Here is a 25,852-nt window from a genome sequence, read left to right on the forward strand (position 1 = left end):
CCCACTCTTGCCCAGAGAATTCCATGGACAGAGGAGCCTGGCAGGCTACAGTCCATTGGGTCACGAAGAGTCAGACACGACTGAGTGGCTAACACTTTACTTTCACTTAAAAAAAAATACTGATTGCCTCAAAAAATGGAAATGGCCAGGGAGCTGGCCAGCCTGGGGGTTCTGGACACTTGGGAGACTTGGCTCCGACTTCCAGCTCGGCACTTACTTGTGGGAGACTGGAGCCAACCTTTTAACCTTACATGAGCTGTTAAAGTGACTATAAAACAGGGGTAAAACCACCAACCTAGCAGGGCTGTCAGGATTAAATAAGATACACGTAAGCATTTTCTGAAATGGTCTCCAAAAGTGACATTGCTTTTTTTCTGTAATGCTAAAGCACTTTTGCACAAATGGGAGCCTTTTCATTCCTTTTTTGGTCCCCACTCCCTTTTCTTTTTATACACTTGTCTCATTGAAACTTGTTTTGATTAAATAACACTTTGAAATTCTGCGAACAATAACAGCTTGTTCACAGCAACATTTTTTAATTATTAAAACGAAAGTGCTGTCAACTTAAATTGTAAAAATACTCTTGCAAGACCAGTACAGAATTTGGAATAAATATTGTTCATTTTTTATAAAGACCTGTTAGATGGAATATTCTAAAATTCACTAGATGCCTCATTCCCGGAGTTTCAGTTTGTCCCGAATGAAATGCTCTTAGGCAGGTTAATACTTTTATTCAACCGGTCCTGCTACTATAAAATATAACTCACTTTTGTTTCATTCTTACTGTTTACATTTTGGTAACAGGTAAATGAGCTAGTGCCAGTTACAAGGGGGTGGCTTCCAGAGAATTGTATAGCATACTGGTAGGTTAGGAAAGGGGATTCTATTGTTCAATTCTATTATGCCAGTTATCTTTTACTATTATTTCTTTAAAAAAATATTTTGTTTTTAAGTATAGTTGATTTACTGTACAGCCTTGTTTTAGATGTATAGCAGTGATCCAGTTACATACATAGATTACAAGATATTGAGTATAGTTCCCTGTTCCTTTCAAGTCAGCTTTCACACAACCACAAAGTTCAGGGGATGCTTTTATTGACGTACTGCATGGGGATGATTGCTGGAGTCAGAAGACCTGGTTTCTGGCCCTACTTTCCTCCTCACAGGCGAGCTGCTGAGCAAGGGCCACAATCTGTCCGAGTTTCATTTGAACATGTCATACACGAACGAAGGGGTGGAAGGCAGAATTCTGAGGTTCAAGTGGCACATATCAGAATCTCAGTGTTTTCCTATCCTGTTCCCCTGTAACAATCGAACTGCATATTTCGTGGTTTTTGAACACTGGGGAAGAGAACAGTGCAGCGTTGTGACGGAAGAAGCGAATGAAGGCTCAGAACTCCAGTAACTGCTGCTGAGCTGTGTGGGATGTGTAAAGATTGCTTCTGGACCTGGAGCAAAGGTGGGAAGAGTTATCATGGGAAATGAAGTGTATGTATTCTCTTTACAAACATACTGCCTCTTGAAGGATCCTGGGAGCAGGTACACCTCAGCACAGCTTGTGCTTTTGCTAGAAAGGAGAGTTCTTCAGCTGGTTTGAACACCATTATCTATTGCATTTCCCCTCTCTAATTAGTATACTTAAGATAACATAGGATGTATGTAAAAGAAAATGAAAATAACCTATCTTACCGCCTAGTGATGACTACTATATTAACACTGTAGAAAACTTATTACATTTTTCCATTACGTATATGATTATTTTCAAATAGGTTTAAAAGCTTATTTTTTTCCTGTAGTATATATAACTTTCCCCAATTTTTAATGGCTGCATATTTTTCCATCAAGAGGATCTGACATAGCTTAACCACTGTTTCAGAGACTTCTCAATTTTTCATTAGTGAAAATGACATCCTTGTTGTATATATTCTGCTGAATCATGTCCCTGTTCTAGCCTGCGAGGCTATTACCAGCATGTAAGTTATAAGCTTTGTAAAGGCTCTATTACCAGTATCTTCCAGAATGGTTTCACCAACATAGCCTCCATGAGAAGGTAACTGTGTCCTTCACTAAATCTTTATTTATAGAATTTAAACCTGACACATTATTAAATTATTAGGTAAAAATGACTCAAATAGCTAAAACCTATTTTCCTTTCCTGAGTTACTGGTTTGGTTGAATATCTTTCAAGTGGCTACTGGACATGTGTATATTTTTCTGAGTTGATCATATATTATTTGCCCCTTATTCTCTTTTTTTCTTTATTGATTTATAATAGTTACTTATCTGGAGGTTCTTTTTTCTTTTGGAAGTGAAATCAAGGCTTAATTTATCTGGTTAAAGTCTTTAAAAAATCTAAATAAAATGAAGGATTTAATATCTAGTGGAGGTTTTAATATCTGTAGTTTTATTAATGTCTTCTCTCTCTGTTGCTCTTTCATAGTAATAATCACTTCACAATGAAATGGAACAACATGGAATTCAAAAATGGAAGCTCTTGGAATCAAATATTTATCACAAAATGAACACTTTCAACTTTAAACATACAATCACTTTTCTCCATACTTAACTCAAAATTAGGAAACAGAATTTTATTCAAACTGTACAAATACCCTTTACATTTAGCCTGAGATTAAGCATGAGAAAATTCAAGCTGAAGTTAGACTTCATTGCCCAAACACTTAAGCATGTGAAAATAAAGCTGAGGATGAATATTCATTTGTCAAACATAATTTAAGCATTCCGATGAACTCTGACAATGAATAATGACCCAAACCAAACTTTAAACTTGCTCTGGTCTACATGATCTTCAAGAGTCTAAAAGTACTATTGTTTAATAATGATTTATAAAAGTCTTCAAATGACAAATTATGAAGGTATGTCCAGATGCAGAATTTTAGTTCAACATTTGTATAGCTGCTGCTTTGACTAGTATTAAAAAAAACAACTTCCCAATTCTTAATATTTAACATGTACTTGAAAAGATGTAGCAGCATGGTATAGTTTATTTTATTATAAATATTAGTACCTGTAATAAAATATAAAATACAGAGTCTCCCTTTTTCAAATAGTAAGTCTCTGAATGCTTCATTCATCCTTTGGTTTCAAACCCATACAATGCGCTCATGTGACATTGCAGATTTTGCATCGAGACAGAACACTGTACATCTGTGTTGGGAAGGAGGGGTGCTGTGGGAATACCAAAGCACTACATCATAGAAAGTAAACGCTGAAGCAAAAATACTTTCTGAATATATACTGTACATCATGTAAACAAACATTCATAATAAGAATCAACACAGGCCAAAATATCGTTTTCTAGGAAATCAGAATCTCCTTTCTTTTACATCACACACGCTAAAGATGCTTTTTGTTAGGAAGAGAATGGAGCCTGTTCCTGTATTTGTTTATGTGCTTAAATATCTTGGAAACAAGTAATTGTTACATTCATTTGCTAGGTTTGTCCTCTTCATTGGCTGGCTGTTGCAAATAAGGAATACAGTACTATTTCAGTACCTGTTTTTCATGTAAATACTAGCTATGTAATATATAATGAACTCATTTTTATCAGTCCATATTAATAATATAAATAGATTCAATGAAGCAGTGAATTTAAAAATTTGTGCAGGGGAAACTAGTTGATAATTTGTTTCCAATAAGGCTAGTAGCAAGATAATTACTACAAAGTTAGTCTGAGCTAGTAGTAAACCCCTGATTTAGCGAGCTGAATCAAAGTCTGAAGTTAGGTCATTTTATTTCCTCTATTACTGTGCAAATCTAGAATTTCCTAGGTAAGAGAGAGTGCTGGCAGCCTCAAAGTCCTGTAATAAGCGAATGAAATACTGCATAGGTTTCTGAAATGCAGAGATACTACATGAAGAAATCTGAATGTCTTAATGATGGTGTCACAGCAGTGACCTCAGGATTTCCTAAATGAATCAGAAACTATGAAAGACAATTCATTAATCAATAATCAATCAAGAGCCTACATGTGAAGCAAAAAAAATGGAAAAAGATACAAAAATCAAAGATGCATTTTCTGCTATGACCATATATATGTAGCAGTTTCAAGCTGTATGTCAACCTTGTGTACCAGCAGGAGCCTCCTCTAACAGGAAAAAAGCTTAGTCATGACTGTCCCTCTCTTTTCAAAGCTTCCAGTCTTTGAAGGAGCGCATTTCCAAATGCTTCCCGGTATGCAGGGCTGAGCGTATCCAATAAGGAGTAGACTGTTTCGTGGTAGGGAGTCTGTAAATGATCATCCACCTGGTCGAAAGCATACCCTACCACCTACGAGAAAAATGCAACAGTGAATTAAACAATCAGATTTCATCTTGGTACAGAAAGCAAAAAAAACACAAGTTTTTACATGGGTCATTCTCTAATGACATTATGCATTTCTCAGTCAATACTTAGAATACACGTATTTTAAATATCCGTAAAACCTGTAATATTTAAGCAATTTATAACATAAGGAACATCACCAGCAAAATGCTCTCACCATTTTTTTCTCAAAATTTAAAAGGTTTGATTTACTCACTCTTGATCCTGCAAATACAGAAAAGAGTTGAAAAGGCTATACAAAAACAGTATTTCATTTCATAGTCTAAAACATGTTTCTACTTAATTCTACATATACTTTAGAGGGTCTTTTTATAAAGGCACTATACTAATTACATTTACTATAATTAATAATTATAATACTTTTTTATTCTTTTTATTTTTTATTCTTATTTTAAGAAGCTCTTTTTAAATTTTTTTTTTTAAATAAAGAATTCTAAAATTTACTTATAGTTTTAATTCTGGTTTATAATTAGTTATCTGAAATGCCACTTTCATGTTACTAACACATGACTTATCTGCTCAATTCTGTGAGATAAAAGGCAATGTTATTCTGTGTGTGTGTTTTTCTGTTTGTTTTTTCCTTTAAACAGAGCTAAAGCTTTTTTCTCCAACAAGATTATAAGACCTATACCCTGGTTTACCAGCATAGTGTAGGGCAAAATCAACGTAGGTTTTGCTGACTTCACTAAAGCTTGTGAATTCCTCATACAAACTCTAAATGTTTATGACATCTACTCAAGCCATAGGAGATGCATGTTTATGCCAGAACAGAAGTAGTGCTGTTGTTTCCAATGAAAAGCAGAGGCAGACACCTAAGGACGATGAACTGCACCACCGTGGAACCACGCCCTGTCTCAGTCCAGTCTATGGCCCACTATGATTTTCTTTGTTCCTCTCTTATCCCTGATATCTGTGGTCTTCCTGGGAACAGGGATCATGTCTTATTTACATGGTTTGATGTCTAATTCCTCACACAGGATAGTTACTCAATAAACGTCAACTGAATCAGACTGAAAAAAATAAATATTTGAGTACTTACCTGCCAGGTTTTATAACTGACCCAGATCTTTGTGCAAACTTTATTCACATAACATCCCCCAAATCCTTTTCAGCTTTTGTTTTAAATCTCCAAGTTATAGATAAAGAAGCAGGGACTCAAGCTGACTGACTCACCCAAGGTCACTCAAATTCACAAAGATTTCTAACTGTCATCAAAACCTTTCCTACCTCACCAGAATTAAACAGTGTCAGAATTAATTTACCTAGGGTTATTTATTTCTACTTTTGCTTTGTCTATTTCTATATAAGGTCCACTTCTAAACACTGCAAGTTTTGGGTACAAATTTAGGGATTTAGGAAGGGAAGCATAAAGACTAGTCAATTCCAGGATTATTCTCAAAGCCAAGATAAAGTCGTGCAAGAAATGAGAGTAGTTACAACTTGGGTTTCAATATAAGTGAGCCTCCACCAGGGGATACACAGAACATGTGACTCACACACATCTTAGGGAAACTGAATCCAGTGAAATAAAATTCACATGCTTGTTTACTCTATCACATGACATTCTTACTTACTTGCTTAAACCATGTACTCTACTACTTCATGATCCTGTGCAACTTTGGGAGAACTACTCTTAACGGATTTAGAAACAGAAAAGTCAGATTTCTGACCAAGCTTGAAGGCAAATTTATTTATTTAAGATGTGCCATGTGACTTGCAGGATCTTAGTTCCTGACCAGAGGTTAACTTGGCTATGAAATCGTAGAGTCCTAACCACAGGACTGTGTGGGAATTCCCAAGGTTAATTAGTAAAGTTAAATAGAACCATGGTGCACAACCGCAGCTGAGAGGAGCTACCCCACGTCCAAGGTCAGGGGCGGTGGCCAAAAGGAGAGACCCCACGTCCAAGGTAAGGAGCGACAGCTGCACTTTGCTGGAGCAGCCGTGAAGAGATACCCCACGTCCAAGGTAAGAGAAACCCAAGTAAGACAGTAGGTGCTGAGAGAGGGCATCAGAGGGCAGACAGACTGAAACCACAATCACAGACAACTAGCCAATCTGATCACAGGACCACAGCCTTGTCTAACTCAATGAAACTAAGCCATGCCGTGTGGGGCCACCCAAGACGGTCGGGTCATGGTGGAGAGGTCTGACAGAATGTGGTCCACTGGAGAAGGGAATGGCAAACCACTTCGTATTCTTGCCTCGAGAACCCCATGAACAGTATGAAAAGGCAAAAAGATAGGACACTGAAAGATGAACTCCCCAGGTCAGTAGGTGCCCAATATGCTACTGGAGATCAGTGGAGAAATAACTCCAGAAAGAATGAAGGGATGGAGCCAAAGCAAAAACAACACCCAGCTGCGGATAGGACTGGTGATAGAAGCAAGATTCGATGCTGTAAAGAGCAATATTGCATAGGAACCTGGAATGTTAGGTCCATAAATCAAGGCAAACTGGAAGTGGTCAAATAGGAGATGGCAAAAGTGAACATCGACATTCTAGGAATCAGTGAACTAAGATGGACTGGAATGGGTGAATTTAACTCAGATGACCATTCTATCTACTACTGTGGGCAGGAATCCCTTAGAAGAAATGGAGTAGCCATCACAGTCAACAAAACAGTCAGAAATGCAGTACTTGGATGCAATCTCAAAAATGACAGAATGATTTCTGTTCATTTCCAAGGCAAACCATTCAATATCATGGTAATCCAAGTCTATGCCCTGAGCAGTAATTCTGAAGAAGCTGAACGGTTTTATGAAGACCTACAAGACCTTCTAGAACTAATACCCAAAAAAGATGTCCTTTTCATTATAGGGGACTGGAATGCAAAAGTAGGAAGTCAAGAAACACCTGGAGTAACAGGCAAATTTGGCCTTGGAGTACAGAATGAAGCCAGCAAAGGCTAACAGAGTTCTGCCAAGAGAACGCACTGGTCATAGCAAACACCCTCTTCCAACAACACAAGAGAAGACTCTACACATGGACATCACCAGATGGTCAACACTGAAATCAGACTGATTATATTCTTTGCAGCTAAAGATGGAGAAGCTCTATACAGTCAGCAAAAACAAGAGCGGGAGTGGACTGTGGCTCAGATCATGAACTCCTTATTGCCAAATTCAGATGTAAATTGAAGAAAGTGGGGAAAACCACTAGACCATTCAGGTATGACCTAAATCAAATCCCTTATGACTACACAGTGGAAGTGAGAAATAGATTTAAGGGACTAGATCTGATAGATAAGAGTGCCTGATGAACCATGGACAGAGGTTTGTGACATTGTACAGGAGATAGGGAGCAAGACCATACCCAAGAAAAAGAAATGCAAAAAAGCAAAATGGCTGTCCAAGGAGGCCTTACAAATAGCTGTGAAAAGAAGAGAAGCGAAAAGCAAAGGAGAAAAGGAAAGATATTCCCATCTGAATGCAGAGTTCCAAAAAAAGCACAGAAAGATAAGAAAGCCTTCCTCAGCGATCAATGCAAAGAAATGGAGGAAAACAAGAGAATGGGAAAGACTGGAGATCTCTTCAAGAAAATTAGGGTTAGGGTTAGAAAATTAGAGATACCAAGGGAACATTTCATGTAAAGATCAACTCAATAAAGACAGAAATGGTTTGACCTAACAGAAGCAGAAGATATTAAGAAGAGGTGGCAAGAATACACAGAAGAACTGTACAAGAAAGATCTTCACGACCCAGATAATCACGAAGGTGTGATCACTCACACTCACCTAGAGCCATGAAGTCAGGTGGGCCTTCTGAAGCATCACTAAGAACAAAGCTAGCGGAGGTGTGGAATTCCAGTTGAGCTATTTCAAATCCTGAAAGATGTGCAGCTGTGAAAGTGCTGCATTCAATATGCCAGCAAGTTTGGAGAACTCAGCAGTGGCCACAGGACTGGAAAAGGTCAGTTTTCATTCCAATCCTAAAGAAAGGCAATCCCAAAGAATGCTCAAACTACCGCATAATTGCACTCATCTCACATGGTAGTAAAGTAATGCTCAAAATTCTCCAAGCCAGGCTTCAGCAATATGTGAACCGTGAACTTCCAGATGTTCAAGCTGGTTTTAGAAAAGGCAGAGGAACCAGAGATCAAATTGCTAACATCCACTGGATCATCGAAAAAGCAAGAGAGTTCCAGAAAAACATCTATTGACTATGCCAAACCCTTTGACTGTGTGGATCACAATAAACTGTGGAAAATTCTGAAAGAGATGAGCATACCAGACCACCTGATCTGCTTCTTGAGAAACTTGTATACAGGTCAGGAAGCAACAGTTAGAACTGGACATGGAACAACAGACTGGTTCCAAATAGGAAAAGGAGTACGTCAAGGCTGTATATTATCACCCTGCTTATTTAACTTATATGCAGAGTACATCATGAGAAACACTGGGCTGGAGGAAGCACAAGCTGGAAGCAAGACTGCCGGGAGAAATATCAATAACCTCAGATATTCAGATGACACCACCCTTATGGCAGAAAGTGAAGAAGAACTAAAGAATCTCTTGATGAAAGTGAAAGAGGAGACTGACAAAGTTGGCCTAAAGCTCAACATTCAGAAAACTAAGATCATGGCATCCGGTCCCATCACTTCATGCGAAATAGACGAGGAAACAGTGGAAGCAGAGGCTGACTTTATTTTTCTGGGCTCCCAAATCACTGCAGATGGTGACTGCAGCCATGAAATTAAAAGACGCTTGCTCCTTGGAAGAAAAGTTATGACCAACCTAGACAGCATATTGAAAAGCAGAGACATTACTTTGCCAACAAAGGTCCATCTAGTCAAGGCTATGCTTTTTCCAGTAGCCATGTATGGATGTGACAGTTGGACTATAAAGAAAGCTGAGCGCAGAAGAATTGATGCTTTTGAACTATGGTGTTGGAGAAGACTCTTGAGAGTCCCTTGGACTGCAAGGAGATCCAACCAGTCCATCCTAAAGGAGATCAGTCCTGGGTGTTCATTGCAGGGCCTGATGTTGAAGCTGAAACTCCAATACTTTGGCCACCTGATGTGAAGAGCTGACTCATTTGAAAAGACCCTGATGCTGGGAAAGATTGAGGGCAGGAGGAGAAGGGGACGACAGAGGATAAGATGGTTGGATGGCATCACCGACACAATGGACATGGGTTTGGGTGGACTCTGGAAGTTGTTGATGGACAGGGAGGCCCGGCGTGCTGCGGTTCATGGGGTCGCAAAGAGTCGGACACGTCTGAGCAACTGAACTGAACTGAACTGAAAATTAAACTAGACATTTCTAATGTCCATTCCTTGTTCCATAGGTTAAAAACAAAAATTTTTTTTTAAACGAAAAGTTGTTCTCAGGTAGCGCTTTCTATTATTCTAAACTCAGGATTCTGGTTTAAAGGATGCAGAGAGGTCGTTCTGCCTAGAAAAGCTTACATGTAATAAATGGAAACTTATTCTTGGAAATTTGGAGGCAGAGTGTTCTGCTGTGACTTAATTCTGATCTAACAGCTAGTGAATGGTAGAGTCAAGATGATCTATCTGTTTCTCTATCTGTGGCTGAGCTGCTTGTGGGATCTTAGTTCCCTGACCAGGGATCAAACCCGAGCCCTCAGCAGTGAAAGGGTGGAGTCCTAACCACTGGAATGCCAGGGAATTCCTTCCAGTATGTTGTTTTAGTAGAAGAGATATTTATAGGAGGTGGAACAAGATTCAACACAATGACTCAAAAATTCATCCAGTGCAGAGAATGCATAATTTTGGTAGACATACTTAGCAAGAGATAAGAAATCAGTTTCTTCGGGGGGACAGTTACAACAAAATAATCAGAATCAAATCTGTTTTTTCTTTTTCAAAAAATCCATTCTTATGTTGACTGAAAGACTTCAGAATTAATAGAAAGATTCCTAGGGGAAAAAAAAGACTTTCTTAAAAAAAAAAAAAATCTTGGAAGGTATGCGGTATCAAGTTCTCACCTAAAACTCTTTTTCAGTCCCTGATCCCTGAACCTTTCAGATCAAGTGGTAAAGATTTTTTTTTTCCGCCTAAAGAGAAAAGGACTCACCCTGAGCCCGGCTTCGGTGAGCTCCAGGCAGTATCTGTTCCTTTCCCTTGTTTCCACATTGATGTACGCCACGTCGTCTGCACAGCGCAGGGTTTTTGAGACAAACATGGTGTTAACAGCAAAGAGAACATCATTTACAACTGCTTCGGCTTCCAGCCTCATGTCTTTCATATCAGTTCCTTCAAAGCCATTAAGCTCAGCTTCTTCTTCAAATCCTGACACGCCGCTCAGCTCCATGGGATTACAGTCTGTTTCCATTCTGCAGAAAACCGGGTATGAAACGGGCTTTTAAAAAGATACTCAAACATTAACATTTGATTAAAAGCAGTTGTGCCTTGCAACTGCCATTCATTAGAAAACATCATAATGAGCTAACAATTTTTAGGGAAAATATTGCCTAAAACCATTTTCAGTAGTTTTTCACAGCAAAATTACAGACACTTACAGGTTAAAAAAAAAAAAAATCTCTTCTCCATTTCTTCCCAAAAGGTTAACCCTATATTGGTAAGAATTCAGAATATTAATTTTCAGCTATTTCAAACAAAGCCAATGTAAAAATCTGAGTACCTATTTCTTTATAAATGTGAAGGATGTTTAGAACTGGATTGCTGAGTCAAAGTACATGCTCATTTTAACCTTCAGTAGATATTGCTCATTCATGTTCAAAAAAGGCTGCACAACAGATACTCCACCAACAAAGTATGAGGGACTGAGTTCTTTTTCACTGCACCCTTTCCGGCTCTGTTTAATATCTGCCAATATGAGAGACAAAGAATGATGTCTCATTGTTTGAATATGCATTTCCTTGATTAAACAACTTTTGGGGTATTTATAAGATTTTTTTAAAATTTATTTTTTATGGGACAGTTTTAGTTCCAAGATCATATAGCTGTGAAAAAACAAACCAAATCAGAAATGGTAATGAACTAACGTTGCCTTAAGTCAGAGCTTAAGTCTTTACCTACTACAGGACACTCTCAATAGTTCATGACTTTTGGATTTGGTGTTTTGCCTAAGAAGCAACCTGCCCCACTCCATGATTACATTTTAATGCCCTGTAAATCATCTTCTGAACTCTCATTCTCTATCTCTACAGCTAACTTTCTGATTGGTCTGGAATTTATTCTGTATAGCTTTATTTTCCAAGTGGATAGCCTACTGTCCCAACACCACTGATTGAATAACTACCCTTTCTTTTTTTTTTTTTTTACTGTTTGCTTGAATTGGCTCATATATTATACTTTCAAAAATATTATTTCCTGTGTTTACTTGATCCAATATTACTGCCAGTCTGCTTCCGCCTCTCTTCTGTGACTAGTGGAACAGCTGAAGACTGTTAAAAATTTGAAATATATGAATGAGAAAAGTGAATAAATGTGAGACTGCTCTGCAATGTAAAAACAGCTTTTCAGAATAAGATATAATTTCTTTTTACCAGTAGACTTTATAAAAGTAAATTAAGATTTTATTCTGCTTATATGGATTAAGCATCCACTGTCCTAACTGTAGGACGACTCTTCAACTTGCTATGAACATTTATTTGTGCTGTTTGTCTATTACTTTACAGATTCCATCCCTTTCCCTAAAGTTACCAACTTGTGCTCTACTTGTGTGATGTTCAAAATTAGTGGTTCTCAACTGTGGCAGAAACCCCATCTCAGAGAAACTGAATCAAAACCTCTGGGAGATTTTTCTGGGTTATTTTTTCAGGGTTTCTGGGTGATTCTACTGTCAGGCCAATGCTCGGAATTATTAGCAAAATTCTTTTTATTTTTTTTCATTTATTTTTATTAGTTGGAGGCTAATTACTTCACAACATTTCAGTGGGTTTTGTCATACATTGACATGAATCGGCCATGGAGTTACATGTATTCCCCATCCCGATCCCCCCCCCCCCCCACTTCCCTCTCCACCCGATTCCTCTGGGTCTTCCCAGTGCACCAGGCCCGAGCACTTGTCTCATGCATCCCACCTGGGCTGGTGATCTGTTTCCCTATAGATAATATACATGCTATTCTCTCGAAACATCCCACCCTCGCCTTCTCCCACAGAGTCCAAAACTCTGTTCTGTACATCTGTGTCTCTTTTTCTGTTTTGCATATAGGGTTATCATTACCATCTTTCTAAATTCCATATATATGTGTTAGTATGCTGTAATGTTCTTTATCTTTCTGGCCTACTTCACTCTGTATAATGGGCTCCAGTTTCATTCATCTCATTAGAACTGATTCAAATGAATTCTTTTTAACCTTAAGGGACTAGAGTTTCTATAACTGTAGGTCATTTGCATATTATAAAAGTCAAAACTATTTGCTAAAGACAGTTTATGATAAACTATGTGAAGCTATTTCAAAAAACTACTTAGCAAATGTACAAATAATATAATCCTTCAATCCTATTTCAAGTAATGATATGTTGTAACTGGCCCTTTATCTTGTTTCCCACAGCACTTGACAGAATTAGTCACTAACAATACAAGTTAATTATAAATTTATCAATTATTGCTAGAGGAATTTGTCAGATAACTGAAATCTCACATTGACTTACTACATATGAAAGTGAACATATTTGATTTTCTAAAATCTCTCCCTTCTCTAGAAATAATCATTATATTCCTTAATATTTTACTTGGTTTAACATATAAGAAATGAGCCCATTTTATTATTTTTTTTTTTACAAAGTCAGGTTTGAAGATTTTGAAATGTGCCTGTCTTCTATAAATCTCTTAATACCCTGAATGCTAGACATCTTTATTTTGCTCAAGTAATCAAGTATCTCAATTACAGATGTCAGAAATAATAACTTACATGAAAAAGATGTTTACATGAGAAAGCTTGACAAGAGCCACGCTTTTAAAGAGTCTAATTCATTGCAACTAGGACCACAAGGACACGGAAAGCTGATGACTCCAATACTAGAAGGTAAGAAATCCTCACAGGCAGTAAAGCAGGTCATCAAACTGCTGTGGAGTGATTAGCACCAGGGGGGCAAAAAAAGAGACAGACACCCTTCCCAAGACTGTGAACTTTTAGATGTTTCTCTGAAATGCTTCTGAATGATGCATGAAAGAGCAGACATATCCAGAACTTTCAAATATACATATAAATCAATAGATTTTCATACTGAAGCATTATACAAGTTAATAACATTTTAAGCTATCATTATTTTAGGGTGTTATTACAATTATCTTTTGTTGGTTATGACAAGCTTTTGATTAATTCATCAATATCATTTCCCCTTCCAAACAGTACCCAGATTTTCCAAGGGGAATTATAATACCTCCCCTTCTGCTATTGAGTAGAGTAACCAAGAAATTTGAGCAAGATTGACCCCAATCCCATTTGAAGACTGTCCTGAACTTAACACATAGAAATCTTTCCAGTCACTTTCTTGCAGAAGAGTTACAGCACCCGGCCCCGGCTGCTCCTGGTACGCTCCTGGTACCCCGAGGTGAGGGAAATCTGAGGATGATGCTGACAATGGGATGGGAACAGAGGCAAGAAATTCACAGAGAAACGAAGCCAGAGCCCTGATGCTGCCCAGTCTCTGCACTTCTCAGTTAGTGCAGCCAATACATTCCTGCTACTTTATGGCAACTGAAAGCACAGTGCATCAGGAGCCTCCCCAGATGCAAAGCGCTCATAACCCAGCTCTTCAGCAGCTTTATAGACGAGGTTTAAAAAAACCCCACAAACAGAACCCTGGGCTTCCCCGGTAGCTCAGTGGTAAAGCACCAGCCTGCCAGTGTAAGAGACTGGGGTGTGATCTCTGATCTGGGAAGACCCCACACGCCGCGGAGCAACTATGCTTGTGCGCCACGAGTACTGAGCCTGCGCTCTGGAGCCCAGGAGCCACGACTGCGGAGCCCACACCCCTCAGCTGCTGCAGCCTGCGTGCCCAGAGCCCCTGCAGCACGAGAAGCCACCACCGCGAGCAACCCACGCTCCGCACCTAGAGAGAAGCCACTGTCCCCACGACTAGAGACGCCTGCTTAGCAACGACGACCCAGCACAGCCAATAAATACAATTTAAAAAGTATTGTTTTGTTTTAAAAAGAAGCCCTGATACTTTTGTGCCTGTTATGTAGAAAGTGCTTAGTGAAAGCTTTGTAGAATATGAGTGTCAACATGTGTATTGGTTTCCCATTGGTGCTGTAACAAATTACCACAAACTTAGTGACTTAAAACACAAATTAACTGTCTTAGAATTCTGCAAGTGTGAAATCTAAAATCAAAGTGTCAGCAGGGCTGCAGTCTTTATGGAGCCTTCGGAGGAGAATCTGTTTCCTTGCCTTTGTAGCTTCTAGAAGCCACCTGCATTTCTTGGCTTATGGTCCCTTCCTCTACTTTCAGAGCACATCACTTCAGTCTCTGGTCTTGTGGTCATATCTCTTGAACTCCCTTTTATAAGGATCTTTGTGATTGATTATATTGGGCCCAGCTGAACAGCCAGCATATTTCCCCATCCGAGGCTTACGGTTAAAGAACTGCAAAGTTCCTCTTGTCATAGCAAGTAATATAGTCACAGTTTCCAGGGACTAGGACACAGACACCTTTGGCGGTGGGGGGGAGGGTCATTATTCTGCCTATCATTGTGCGTACCCTATCAGCAGGGAAAGGAGTATACAGGTAGTCAAGAGTCCTCATTTTCCGACCTTCCTTTTTTGAACAGTCATAAGTTACTTTCAAAAGGAGTACTTGTCCAGTCCACTACCTTCTTTGGGAAGGTTCCTTACTCACAGGTTTCATGATCTGTATTCTGTTAACTCCAGCACCATAATCACAGAGGAATGTACTGGGGACGCCTGTTTTGCTTAAAGGCAACATTTCGAGGCTGGGAAGGGGTTTATGAATTGTCCTGAATCAGGAGCTCTGTTCAACTACCCGATCTGGACGGTGACTGGCTCATCAACCAGATCCTCTCTAGAGGAGTGAACACAGAGCCCAAAGTCATGAACTCAGTGTATGAGGACAGGAGCCACGGAAGCGCAGCAGGGAGCCTTATGGATGGGGCACCAGAGAAGAGGTTTCTACATTTTGATTATGCATCCCAGTAACTAAAAGTATTTTGAGCAGTTACCTCATTATATGTGTATTTACATATACTACCACAATTAGCCTACCAAAACATAGAAATATGAATTTAAAGAGAAGGTAAAAATATGAAATATAAACTCATTTTCTTCTTGTTTCTCAATGGATTATCTTGTGTACCTGACTGTGGAGGCCTACACCACTGAGGATGGGGACATGTATGCCTATGTTGGTGAAGGGACGACGACTAGAATTACTACTGAAACATTAGAGATGCTATCGGGTTACCAGAATGGTGGACTCATCGGTGTGAGTCCTGTAAAAAAATCCCAGATTTCTCTTTCTGTAGGCAAAACAACTTATCATCATGTAAGAAATTCTAGTTGAGAATTTCTCTAATTGAACCAGTAGAACTCTGCAATTCTCTACAAAGCAAAGCTGTGCAAAGCACAGAAGAGTTCTTCACCTGTGCTGTCGTCACAGGAGCCACCAGGCATGTGGCTTCTACTCACTTGAAGTCTTGCTAGAGTGACTGAGGAACTGAATTTCAAATTTTATTTAATTTTCATTCATTTACATTTAAAAAGCTAGTGGCTACTGTATCAGCACGTGACTAGACCTCTGTGAATACTCGTGGATAATATAATGAATTTGCTGTTGTTGTTCAGTTGCTAAGTCCTGTCTGACTCTGTGACCCCATGGACTGCAGCACGCCAGGCTCCTTTGTCCACTATCTCCCGGAGTTTGCTCAGATTCCTGTCCATTAAGTTGGTGATGCTGTCTAACTATCTCATCCTCTGTCATCCCCTTCTCCTTCTGCCTTCAATCTTTCCCAGCATCAGGGTCTTTTCCAATGAACTGGCTCTTTGCATCAGGTGGCCAAAGTATTGGAGCTTCAGCTTCAGTATCAGTCCTTACAATGAATATTCAAGGTTGATTTCGTTTAGCATTGACATAGTTGAAAAAAATCAATAGGCATAAGGTACTAAATTCCGCGTATTTTATATAGGAGTAGCAAGATTTGGAAACAAGCATGTTAGAAAATCTATCTTAGCTATTCTACGGAAGGAAATTAACCACCAGTGTTTCAAATGGTAAAAACTAATGAATTACTTTTATTTTTTATTCTTGTTAATTTAGACTATGTATCCAGCATTTCTCTAAGCCTTAGAAGATTAAGTAAATACGTTTACTGGTAGTTTATAGCCTCATTTGGGATATATGACAAGCATATCAAATACATACACAAATATTAATGCCATACACATGCAACATAATTATAACTTAAGAAATATATAATTAGAGAACACAATGATATGCCTTGGTCCTACTACAAGCTCACCACTAAATATGTATAAACTTGGGCTGGCCATACAACCTCAAAGGGCTCATGGTTTTCTCATTTATAGAACAAGGGGGAAAGAAGAAATTCTTGACTGTTCTTGAGAGCCATGATTTACTACATAATTGTTAGTTACTATGGAGCTTGACTCACGAAAGAGGGCAGTCAAAACTGGGCTTGAAAGAGCACAGATGAAAAGACTTGAGAGCTGTGAAGGATTCTTCAGAGGGAACAATGCATAACCAGAGTCCAGGCAGTGCCAGGAATTGTAAGGAAACTAACTTAGTCTACAACAAGGAAAATGCTAAGAGTAGTAAATGTGAATGGCCCAATTTGAGAAGGAGCTAATACCCAGACAACAGAATTTGATTCTCATATAATCAGCTGTTTTAAGCTCTTGAGAATGGGAAGAGCGGGGTCTTTATATTTAAAGTAGGTTTCTTGTAAGCAGCATAATTTGGTCTTGCTTTTTCAATCTGATAATTCTACTTTTAATTGGAGTGTTTAGACCATTTATGTTTAATATGATTACTATGATTATGATTACTATGATTGATGTGGTTACTTTCTATCTTGCTGTTCTCTATCTGTCCCATCTGTACCTTATTTCCTTTTCCTTATTTTTCTACTTTTGAACTGACCACTTTTTAGGATTCTATTTTAAACCTATTGATGACTTTTAACTCTTTGAATGCTTTTGGTGGTTGCTTTAGAGTTTATAGTATACATCTTTAACTTATAATATCTTCAACTGTTCTTTTTTTTATTTAGAATTAACTTTAGTTTCTATTTTTTAAAAAAAACTATTTAATTTTTGTTTGTGCTCATTTTTGACTCTTCTTCCTCTTTGTGTTTCACTTTGAATAGTTTCTATTGCTATGTATTCAAGTTCTTTTTTAATCTTTTTTTTTTTTTTTTTTTGGCAGTATCTAACCTCTTCTACTTGGATTCTTTTTAAAAAACAACATAATTTCCATGTCTCTACTTAATTTGTTCAATCTTTTCTCTTTTTTTTTTTAACATATGGAATAATTGTAATAAATGTTTCAATGTCATGGATATTTCTGGGTTAGTTTCAACTGGTAGTTTTTCTAATTGTCAGGGGTTGTATACAGTTCTTTACATGCCTGATATTTTTGACTGGATGCCAGACTTCACGGGTTTTACCTTGTATTTGCTGGATATATTTTTTTATTCCTATAAATATTATTGAGCATTGCTCTGGGATGCAGTTATCTGTGAAAGCTTGATCCTTTCAGGTCCCGCTTTTAGGCTTTTTAAAACAGCAGCAAAACTGATTTAGTCTCTGGTTAGTTTTTTCCCACTGTGGAGGTAAAACCTTTTTGGGTACTCTACCTGATGGCCTATGAATTATGAGATTTTTTTTCATTATGGGTGAGAGGAACTGGAACTAATGCTGGGCTTGTTTGAGCTCTGAAAATTCCTCTAATTCTTTCGGGTAGCTTCTTCACACCTATGTGTTGATCAGTGTGTTTAGCTGCAGTCTGGAGGGGATCCTCTGTAAATATCTGTGGCGCTCACTAAGAAGCTCTCTGCTGTCTAGTACTCTTGCCCAGTTGCCTGGCCTTCCTAGACTCCTAGCTTCATATCCTCAATTCAGGCAGACTGCTGGGTTCTACCTGGGCTGCTTCTCCCAAGGCCATGCTTAGAAATTCTCTCCAGGCCATCACTCACTGTCCTTCACTGCTTAACGTCCGAAGTCTTAAAACCATTGTTTCAAGAATTTCTGTCCACTGTTGTGATTCAGGTGGAAGGGTAAATCTGGTCCCTTTTACTCTATCTTAGCCAGATGTGGAAATCCTGTTACCCAGTTTTGAGCAAATTTCGCAATCTTATTTTTAAAATTTTATTTATTTATCTGGCTGTGCTGGGTTTTCGTTGCAGCATGCAAACCCTAATCGTGGCATGTGGGATCTCGTTCCCTGACCAGGGATTGAACCCAGGCCCCCTGCATCAGGAGCTCGGAGTCTTAGCCACTGGACTTCCAGGGAAGGCCCTGCAGTCTTATTTCATCAGTTCTTCTTTCATTGATTTTGATCTCTCTTTTATGACTTTGAATCAACTTTACCATCTTGCTTGTTCTTTCATCAATGAGTTAATGACATTTTTGACACATGCTTACTATATGTTTAAGATCCATACTCTTTTACTTAAAAAACTGTATTTTAACACTGTTTTAAGACTTTTTAATCCTTTCAAATTCAGCTCTGACACATGTATTTTAGGATTCTCAATCTGATCTTATGGTAGAGTTAATCACTAAATCCTGCTTCCTTAGAATTTGTTTTGATACTTCTGTAGATATCATATTTCATAGCAAATGGAGGTCTGTGGTAAGACCATCATGAACATAGCATCTGGCATAAAGCAGGTTTTCACTGAATACTTTCTGAATGAATAAACCAAAGAAAAAGTACTTTCTGCTTCTCAAGCTGTAGTAACTCAGTTAGCTCTGTGACATGGGGCAAAAAGCTACAGGATAAACATGGAAGACACCTCTGGAAACACGTATCACTGTTAAAGTAACAATATTATGAAGTTTGATGCAAAACTGCCTAAAATTTTAAAGTAAATGGCAATTTCAATCCATGTCGGCTTTAGGTTGGGCTTCCCTGGTAGCTCAGCAGTAATGAATCTGCCTGCCAATGCAGGAGACACGGGTCAATCCCTGGGTCAGGAAGAGCCCCTGAGAAGGCTATGGCAACCTTCTCCAGGATTCTTGCCTGAGAAATCCCATGATAGAGGAGCTTGGTGGGCTCTAGTCCATGGGGTCGCAGAGAGTCAGACATGACTTAGCAACTAAACAACAATAACAACAAAGCTAGTTTAACCTTTATTTTCCATAACACATAACATTTAATGTTTTCAAGAGCTCTGAGGTGTTTATTTTGAAATTAAAAAATTAAATCAGTATCACTTGCAGCATTACAAACACATAGTATTTGTAATTTAGATAAAAACAGCTTATTTTTCCATTTATACACTCATTTATAAAATTACTCTGCACCCTACTTTCAACAGATACACATACACAGCCCAGTAATAATAAAAAATCAAGCCAAGTGCTTCAGTTGATTAAGGAAGGTGTGGGTAAAGAAATACATAGTGTTCATTTGAGAAGTTTTTTTTTTCTCTTAAGATTTAATTAGGCAGCTCATGAATCAGGCAGAATTCCATCTGGCAACGAGAAGTGTTCTCCTGGAGAAGTTTTTTTAAACTGTAAATAAGCAACCAAACTACAACCCCGTAAACAACCTTTCCTTCAAAACCAGAAACTAGGTGAGATTTCTAAGAAAAGACTAAAAAATGAATGCTTAACCACCAAAACCAAGATAACACTGGGAACTAGTTTTTTGTTTCTATATAACCTTTTAGGTTATATAGAGGATTGGTACTATATTTAATATGAGGTACATTCTAGCTAAAAGAGATATAGATATATCTAAAGAGATAGAGAAATAGAAAACCTCTTTGTTTTCCATTTAAAATCTGGCTGTCTACCAGACTCCGGGCAATATTCTGTTGCCAGCACCTTCAATTATTGGAATACCTTACGGGCGATTTTAATCTGGTACATTGCATCACCTTGCATAAAGTTTCCAAATGATTCTTTATAACATCACACATAAATTATTTAGGAAACAGCTCTTACTTCATCCGTTGGTATAATTTTGGTGTTGTGTTAGTCGTTTGGGGAGAATTCATGAAACTAGTTATCAGATATCTAAGACCAAGATATCAAGACCACAAAGTTCTTTATTCTCTACTTCTTAACTCAGTAGACTTTGTTTTGTTTCATCACAAATTTACAGCATCAAAGAGCCAGCAAAAGACTGTAGATTCTTCCTTGATGGCAAAAGAATGGGCCTAGAAAGAGTCATATATACAGCATAATAAAAGAACAGAGCCAGAATGATTTCAAGAGCAGTATACAGACATGAAACTTACATTTTGAAAGAAAGTTTGATTTTTCAGTTGCCATTACAACAGTCAGCTGATGGCTAGAATGTAATATCTTAATCATGATTACAGTTGACCCTTGAACAACACAGGTTTGAACTGCACATGTCTACTTATGAGAAGATTTATTTTCAATAATAAATACTACAGTACTACATAAACTGTGCCGAGTGAACTGGCAAATGTGCAATTGTATATTTAGAGAACTGACTGTAAGTTATGGGTGAAGTTTGAATTTTGGGAGGGCTGGTGTCCCTAACCACAATGTTGTTCAACGGTCAACTGTACTTTTATTTGTATCACACATCACAGTCTGGAAAAATCCTCTTGTGAACAAGAAGTGGGCACATGGTGTGATGGCTAAAGGGCTCTCCTGAACAGACTAATCAGGGCTAGAATCTCAGCTCAGTCACTTATTCGGAGACTTGGGGAAAGAGATCTTAATCCCTCTAGTCACACATTCCTCCTCCCTAAAATGAAGCCAACAAGAGCATCTACCTTAAAAGGATCCAGAGAGAACTAAATGAGTGAATATGCGGAAAGTGCTTAGCATGGTACCGGGCACAGTAAGCAAGAAATATTATCTGTTAACTATTATACATTAAAAATAAAAGTACTTACATTTCTTTAAAGAAAGATTGACCTTTAAAAAAAAAAATTTACTTGGCTGCGCAGGTCTTAGTTGCAGCATGTGGGATCTAGGAGTCTTAGCTACTAGACCACCAACGATGTCCCAAGACTGACCTTTGACCTAAGCTCTTGGACTCCAAGTTCAGGGCTCCCTGGGCTTCCCTGGTGGCTCATTCAGTAAAGAATCTGCCTGTAATGCAGGAGATCTGGGTTCAATCCCTGGGTCAGGAAGATCCCCAGGAGAAGGGAATGGCAACCTGCTCCAGTGTTCTTGCCTGGAGAATTCCACCGACAGAGGAGCCTGGTCACAAAAGAGTCGGACAAGACTGAGCGACTAACACTTCCACTTTCAGGGCTCTTTACAGTATGTGGAGTGGCTGTGGCTTTGGCCTTTTAAGGCTCTGAGAAGCATGTGACACAGAACACTACCATCTTACTGTCACCGCAGGCACAAGTCTTAAAAGGCCAAAATCATCTCAGGTTTTCTTTTATTTTACATGTTAACATGGATTCCTTGCAAGGATGATTTTTTTTTGTCATGACCATTCAGCCTCTGGCATGTAGCCTCTGACCTGTCATTAGAAGGTTTGGTTGCTAATTACTTTCATCATCCTCACTTAATTAATGATTAACTGTTAAAATTTTGTGATAGTTTTTTGTCTTTGATATAACACAAAACGCTGTTAGGATGAGTTTGTACCTTATTTGAGCTAGATGTATAATTAACAACAGATCTTAAACCTTAACAATTTATGCTGAATTTCTTCTAGGAAGCATAAAATGGACTCGGCAACACACTTAACACTTTGAAAAGAGTATGTTTGTTTTTATAAAATCTTCCAGTTTTTATTTTCCTTTTCTGATATTTGAAATTTCACACATTCTGTGGACAGTCTGAATATAAGTCTATATTCCAAAAAGAAATCACTTATTTAACATTTCAACTCGAAAATGTAAACTGTGTCCATTCATCAAGTCTGGTTCAAACCTCCCCAAATCTTAACTCCCTGTCAGACTGGCTCCTGCACTTTGACATCATTTTGTTTACTTTCCTTTTATGGGAAGCATTGTAATTATTCATAAATATGGTTTCTTATCTTTCAAATATATCCAGAATCCAACAGTTTTTTCCCCTCTTCACTTCCACCACTCTCATCCAAGCCAGTGTCACTTCTGCTTGAAAGTGAAAGTCACTTAGTTGTGTCCAACTCCTTGCGACCCCATGGACTACACAGACCATGGAATTCTCTAGGCCAAAATACTGGAGTGGGTAGCCATTCCCTTCTCCAGGCGATCTTCCCAACCCTGGGATAGAACCCAGGTCTCCAGCATTGCAGGCAGATTCTTTACCAGCTGAGCCACAAGGGAAGCCCTAGATCATTGCAATATCTTTCAAACTGGTCTTGCTTTTTCATCTCTGGGCCTCTTACCTCCATTTAAGTCTATTCTCAACACAGCAATCAGCATGATCCTGTAAAAACTTTGGCCAGATTATGGTACTTCTTTCCTCAAATCCATTCACTGACTGAGTACAAAGGTGAAGTCCTTACAGAGACTGCCCCCTCACCCCCAAGCCTCCAGCTCCTCCTCTTTCCCTCATTACCTCCCAATGTTCCTTGAACTCTCTAAGCATCTCTTGCTATAGGGCCTTGCCCTCTGCTGTTCACCCTGCCTGAAAAACTCTTCCAGGTATCACTTACCTTGCACCTCAGCTTTCTCTAAGTCTCTGCTAAAATGTCACCTATTAAACAAGAGGCCTTCCCTATTTCCTATATAAAAGTAGCAAACCTATCTCCTATCCTTTCCATTACTTTATTTTTTCTATTGCACTTACTACTGCATAAAATATATTTGATTATTGTTTGCTTCCCCTCCCTTCAATAAAATGTAAGCACTCCATGAGGGCAGGGACTTAATCTGGTCACTGCTGTACCCCCAGCACCTAGAACAACCCCTGGCACACAGTAGGCAATCGATAAGTATTTACTGAATAAAGGAATGACCCTTTCACTATAGATCATAGCTCCTTGAATTCCTCTGTACCTTTTTCGCATCACCAATTGTGAAGACTTTCATCCAGTGGACCCTTAAAAAACATTTAAAATTAAAGAACAAAGGAATTGAAGTTACCAAGAAAAGAATGCTTGGGACAAGTCTACAGAGAACGAGGGGGACTAGAATTCCAACACCTACATACACTGGAAAGCACACTGGTTCTAAAATGAAAAGATGGTTGTGGAAGGGGAACCAGAGCTTTCCCCAACTGACAACATTTCTGGGCTCCATTAGTATTTCTGAGGCAACTGTGAAAGTTATCCATGTGTAAATAAAATCTTAAACCAGTAATCTTCGCTAATCTTTTTTTCTTCTTCTTTCCACAGTTGGCATTTATTAATGAAACCAGGATCCTTTTAACTTACAGACAGGACAAATCAACAAAGTGATGGCAAGTTTACAATCATTTACTAAAGCTTACTGAAAGGGGCCTTGAGGCAATCATCCCAGCTTTTAAGCTCTCTTCTGATGAAGTGATAGACTCTGAAATACCAAATAATTTAAGCAAAACCAGGCCGCTAAAAGAATTTATAACTTATTAAACTTTTTACACTCTGAAAACTCGAACGTCTTAGTGACAACCCCCACAAGCCTTTCCAGTAAGTTTATTACAATTAGTTTCCTCTGACAGGTTATAAGACAAACATCCAGTTTGCTTGACTTTTTAAAATATTTATTTATTTGGCTGCACTGGGTCTTAGTTGCCGCAAGTAGGACCTTAGTTCCCTGACCAGGGATTAAATGCAGGCGTCCTGCACCCAGAGCAAGAAATCTTAGCCACTGAACCCCCAGGGATATCCCCAGTCTGCTTGAGTTTTAAAAGGATATTTCATTTACTCCACCTGAATAACCAATAAAGACATAACTTGGCAAAGGGAAAAGAAGGCTTTAATTTACTATTCTTGATTAAACTGTATGTATCAAGCCTGGTTTCTTAATTCATACATTCATTTTTACATGCTCATCTTACTTCCTCCAGTTCTTCTTTGAGTCTGAGCTCGTGACCACACGATTTTCCTTGTTATTCCTGATTTAAATCAAAATAATGGGTATCTTCCCATTATTTTGGCTCAGTGGTCAAGAACCCGCCTGCGAATGCGGGTTCGATCTCTGGGTCGGGAAGATCTGGACAAGATGGCAACCCACTCTACTATTCTCACCTGGAGAATCCCATGGACAGGGAAGCCTGGCGTGCTGCAGTCCATGGGGTAGCAAGAGTCGGACCGGAGCGACTAAACAACAATCGGGACCCTACGGATATCGTTTAAGCATCCTAACAATCTCTAGAGATAAGATATTACTAATATGCTTAAGAAGAGGGCGTCAGAGGATGAGAAGGTGGATGGCATCACCGATGCAATGGACATGAACTTGGGAAAACTTCGGGAGATGGTGAGGGACAAGGAGGCCTGGCGTGCTGCAGTCCATGGGGTCGCAAAGAGTCGGACACGACTGGGCTACTGAAAAACAACAGTAGGCTTAAAGTTGCCAAGGGCTCAGACAGGGCGGGCGGTGGCCGGTTCAAGGCGCCTCCTGAACAAACGCCGGGCTAACAAGCGCCGGGCACAGGATCCTAACCCGGGACACCCGGCTTCCGGGGCACCGAACACCGACCGACATCACACGCAGGCCTCCTCCGGGTGGACCAAGTTGGGAGCCGGCTCCCCCTCTGCAGGAGTTGTCTCCTAAAAGGCAGGAACACGATTGCGCAGATTGCCAGACCAGCACAAGTACTTTTGCCCAGGTCTCCGCGGGGTCAGAAGGCTTTGGCATCGTTCCGAGAAAGCGGTTTGCCCACAAACGCCTCGGAAACTCAAGTTTTTGGGTGTGTGCTGGCGCAGCACACACCGAGGGATGAATAAAGCGCTTTGGAAGCTGCAAGCCACCAGACAAAACGGTAGAAAAGAGGAAGCTTTGGAAAACAATACCTGGACGAGGAGGGCGAGGAATAACTTGCTGACAACGGGCACCGGTCAATAACTGGGGGTGGGGTTGAGGGGTGGCGGGGAGCAGAGATGCTCCCGAGAGGCTGCAGCCCTTCCCCAGGGAACCGGCGGCGCCCAGAGCGCCCGTTTCCTGGGTCCAAGTCTAAAGGTGAGCCGGAACGGCCCAGGCCAGAGCCGCCCCCAGAGCCCCCTCAGCCCGGGCACCGGACCTCCTTCTGCAAGCCGTCCCCTCACGGCCTGGTCCTCCGCGCCGCGGCCCCCTCCAAAGGCCCTCGGCTGTTCCCCGAAGCCCTCCCGGTCAGTCGGCCGGCAGCCAGACGCCAGCCGCCCGCCGCCCGCCGCCGGCCCCAAGCCCGCTCACCTGCGCTCCCGGAGTCCTTCGTCCGCTCCCTCCCGCGGCGTCTGGAACAGATCCGCGGCCCCGCCCCCTGCCCTCCCCGCCCTCGCCCCGCCCCCTCGGAGCCGGAACTGCTCCCTTCCGGGCCCT

The 25,852-nt window shown here is 39.7% G+C and overlaps 1 protein-coding gene and 1 long non-coding RNA gene across 2 annotated transcripts; one reads left to right on the forward strand and one right to left on the reverse strand.

Annotated features, from left to right (window-relative positions):
* Window positions 1–1,308: 1,308 nt before the first annotated feature.
* LOC122455299 lies at window positions 1,309–14,335 on the forward strand. The gene is made up of 3 exons (XR_006273634.1): window positions 1,309–1,459; window positions 13,165–13,299; window positions 13,761–14,335. It is a non-coding gene; the product is annotated as an uncharacterized LOC122455299 (long non-coding RNA).
* On the reverse strand, window positions 2,384–25,801 carry LOC122455298 (GSK3B interacting protein). Its single transcript, XM_043490315.1, has 3 exons — window positions 25,727–25,801; window positions 10,379–10,637; window positions 2,384–4,287 (listed from the first exon to the last, which is right to left on the reverse strand). Exons 2-3 carry the CDS (start codon window positions 10,634–10,636, stop codon window positions 4,126–4,128), a joined length of 420 nt encoding a protein of 139 aa, XP_043346250.1. The 5' UTR covers window position 10,637; window positions 25,727–25,801; the 3' UTR covers window positions 2,384–4,125.
* Between the last annotated feature and the right edge of the window lie 51 nt (window positions 25,802–25,852).

This window comes from Cervus canadensis, chromosome 17, assembly GCF_019320065.1.
Source record: "Cervus canadensis isolate Bull #8, Minnesota chromosome 17, ASM1932006v1, whole genome shotgun sequence".
In the NCBI taxonomy this organism is placed as follows: Eukaryota; Metazoa; Chordata; class Mammalia; order Artiodactyla; family Cervidae; genus Cervus; species Cervus canadensis.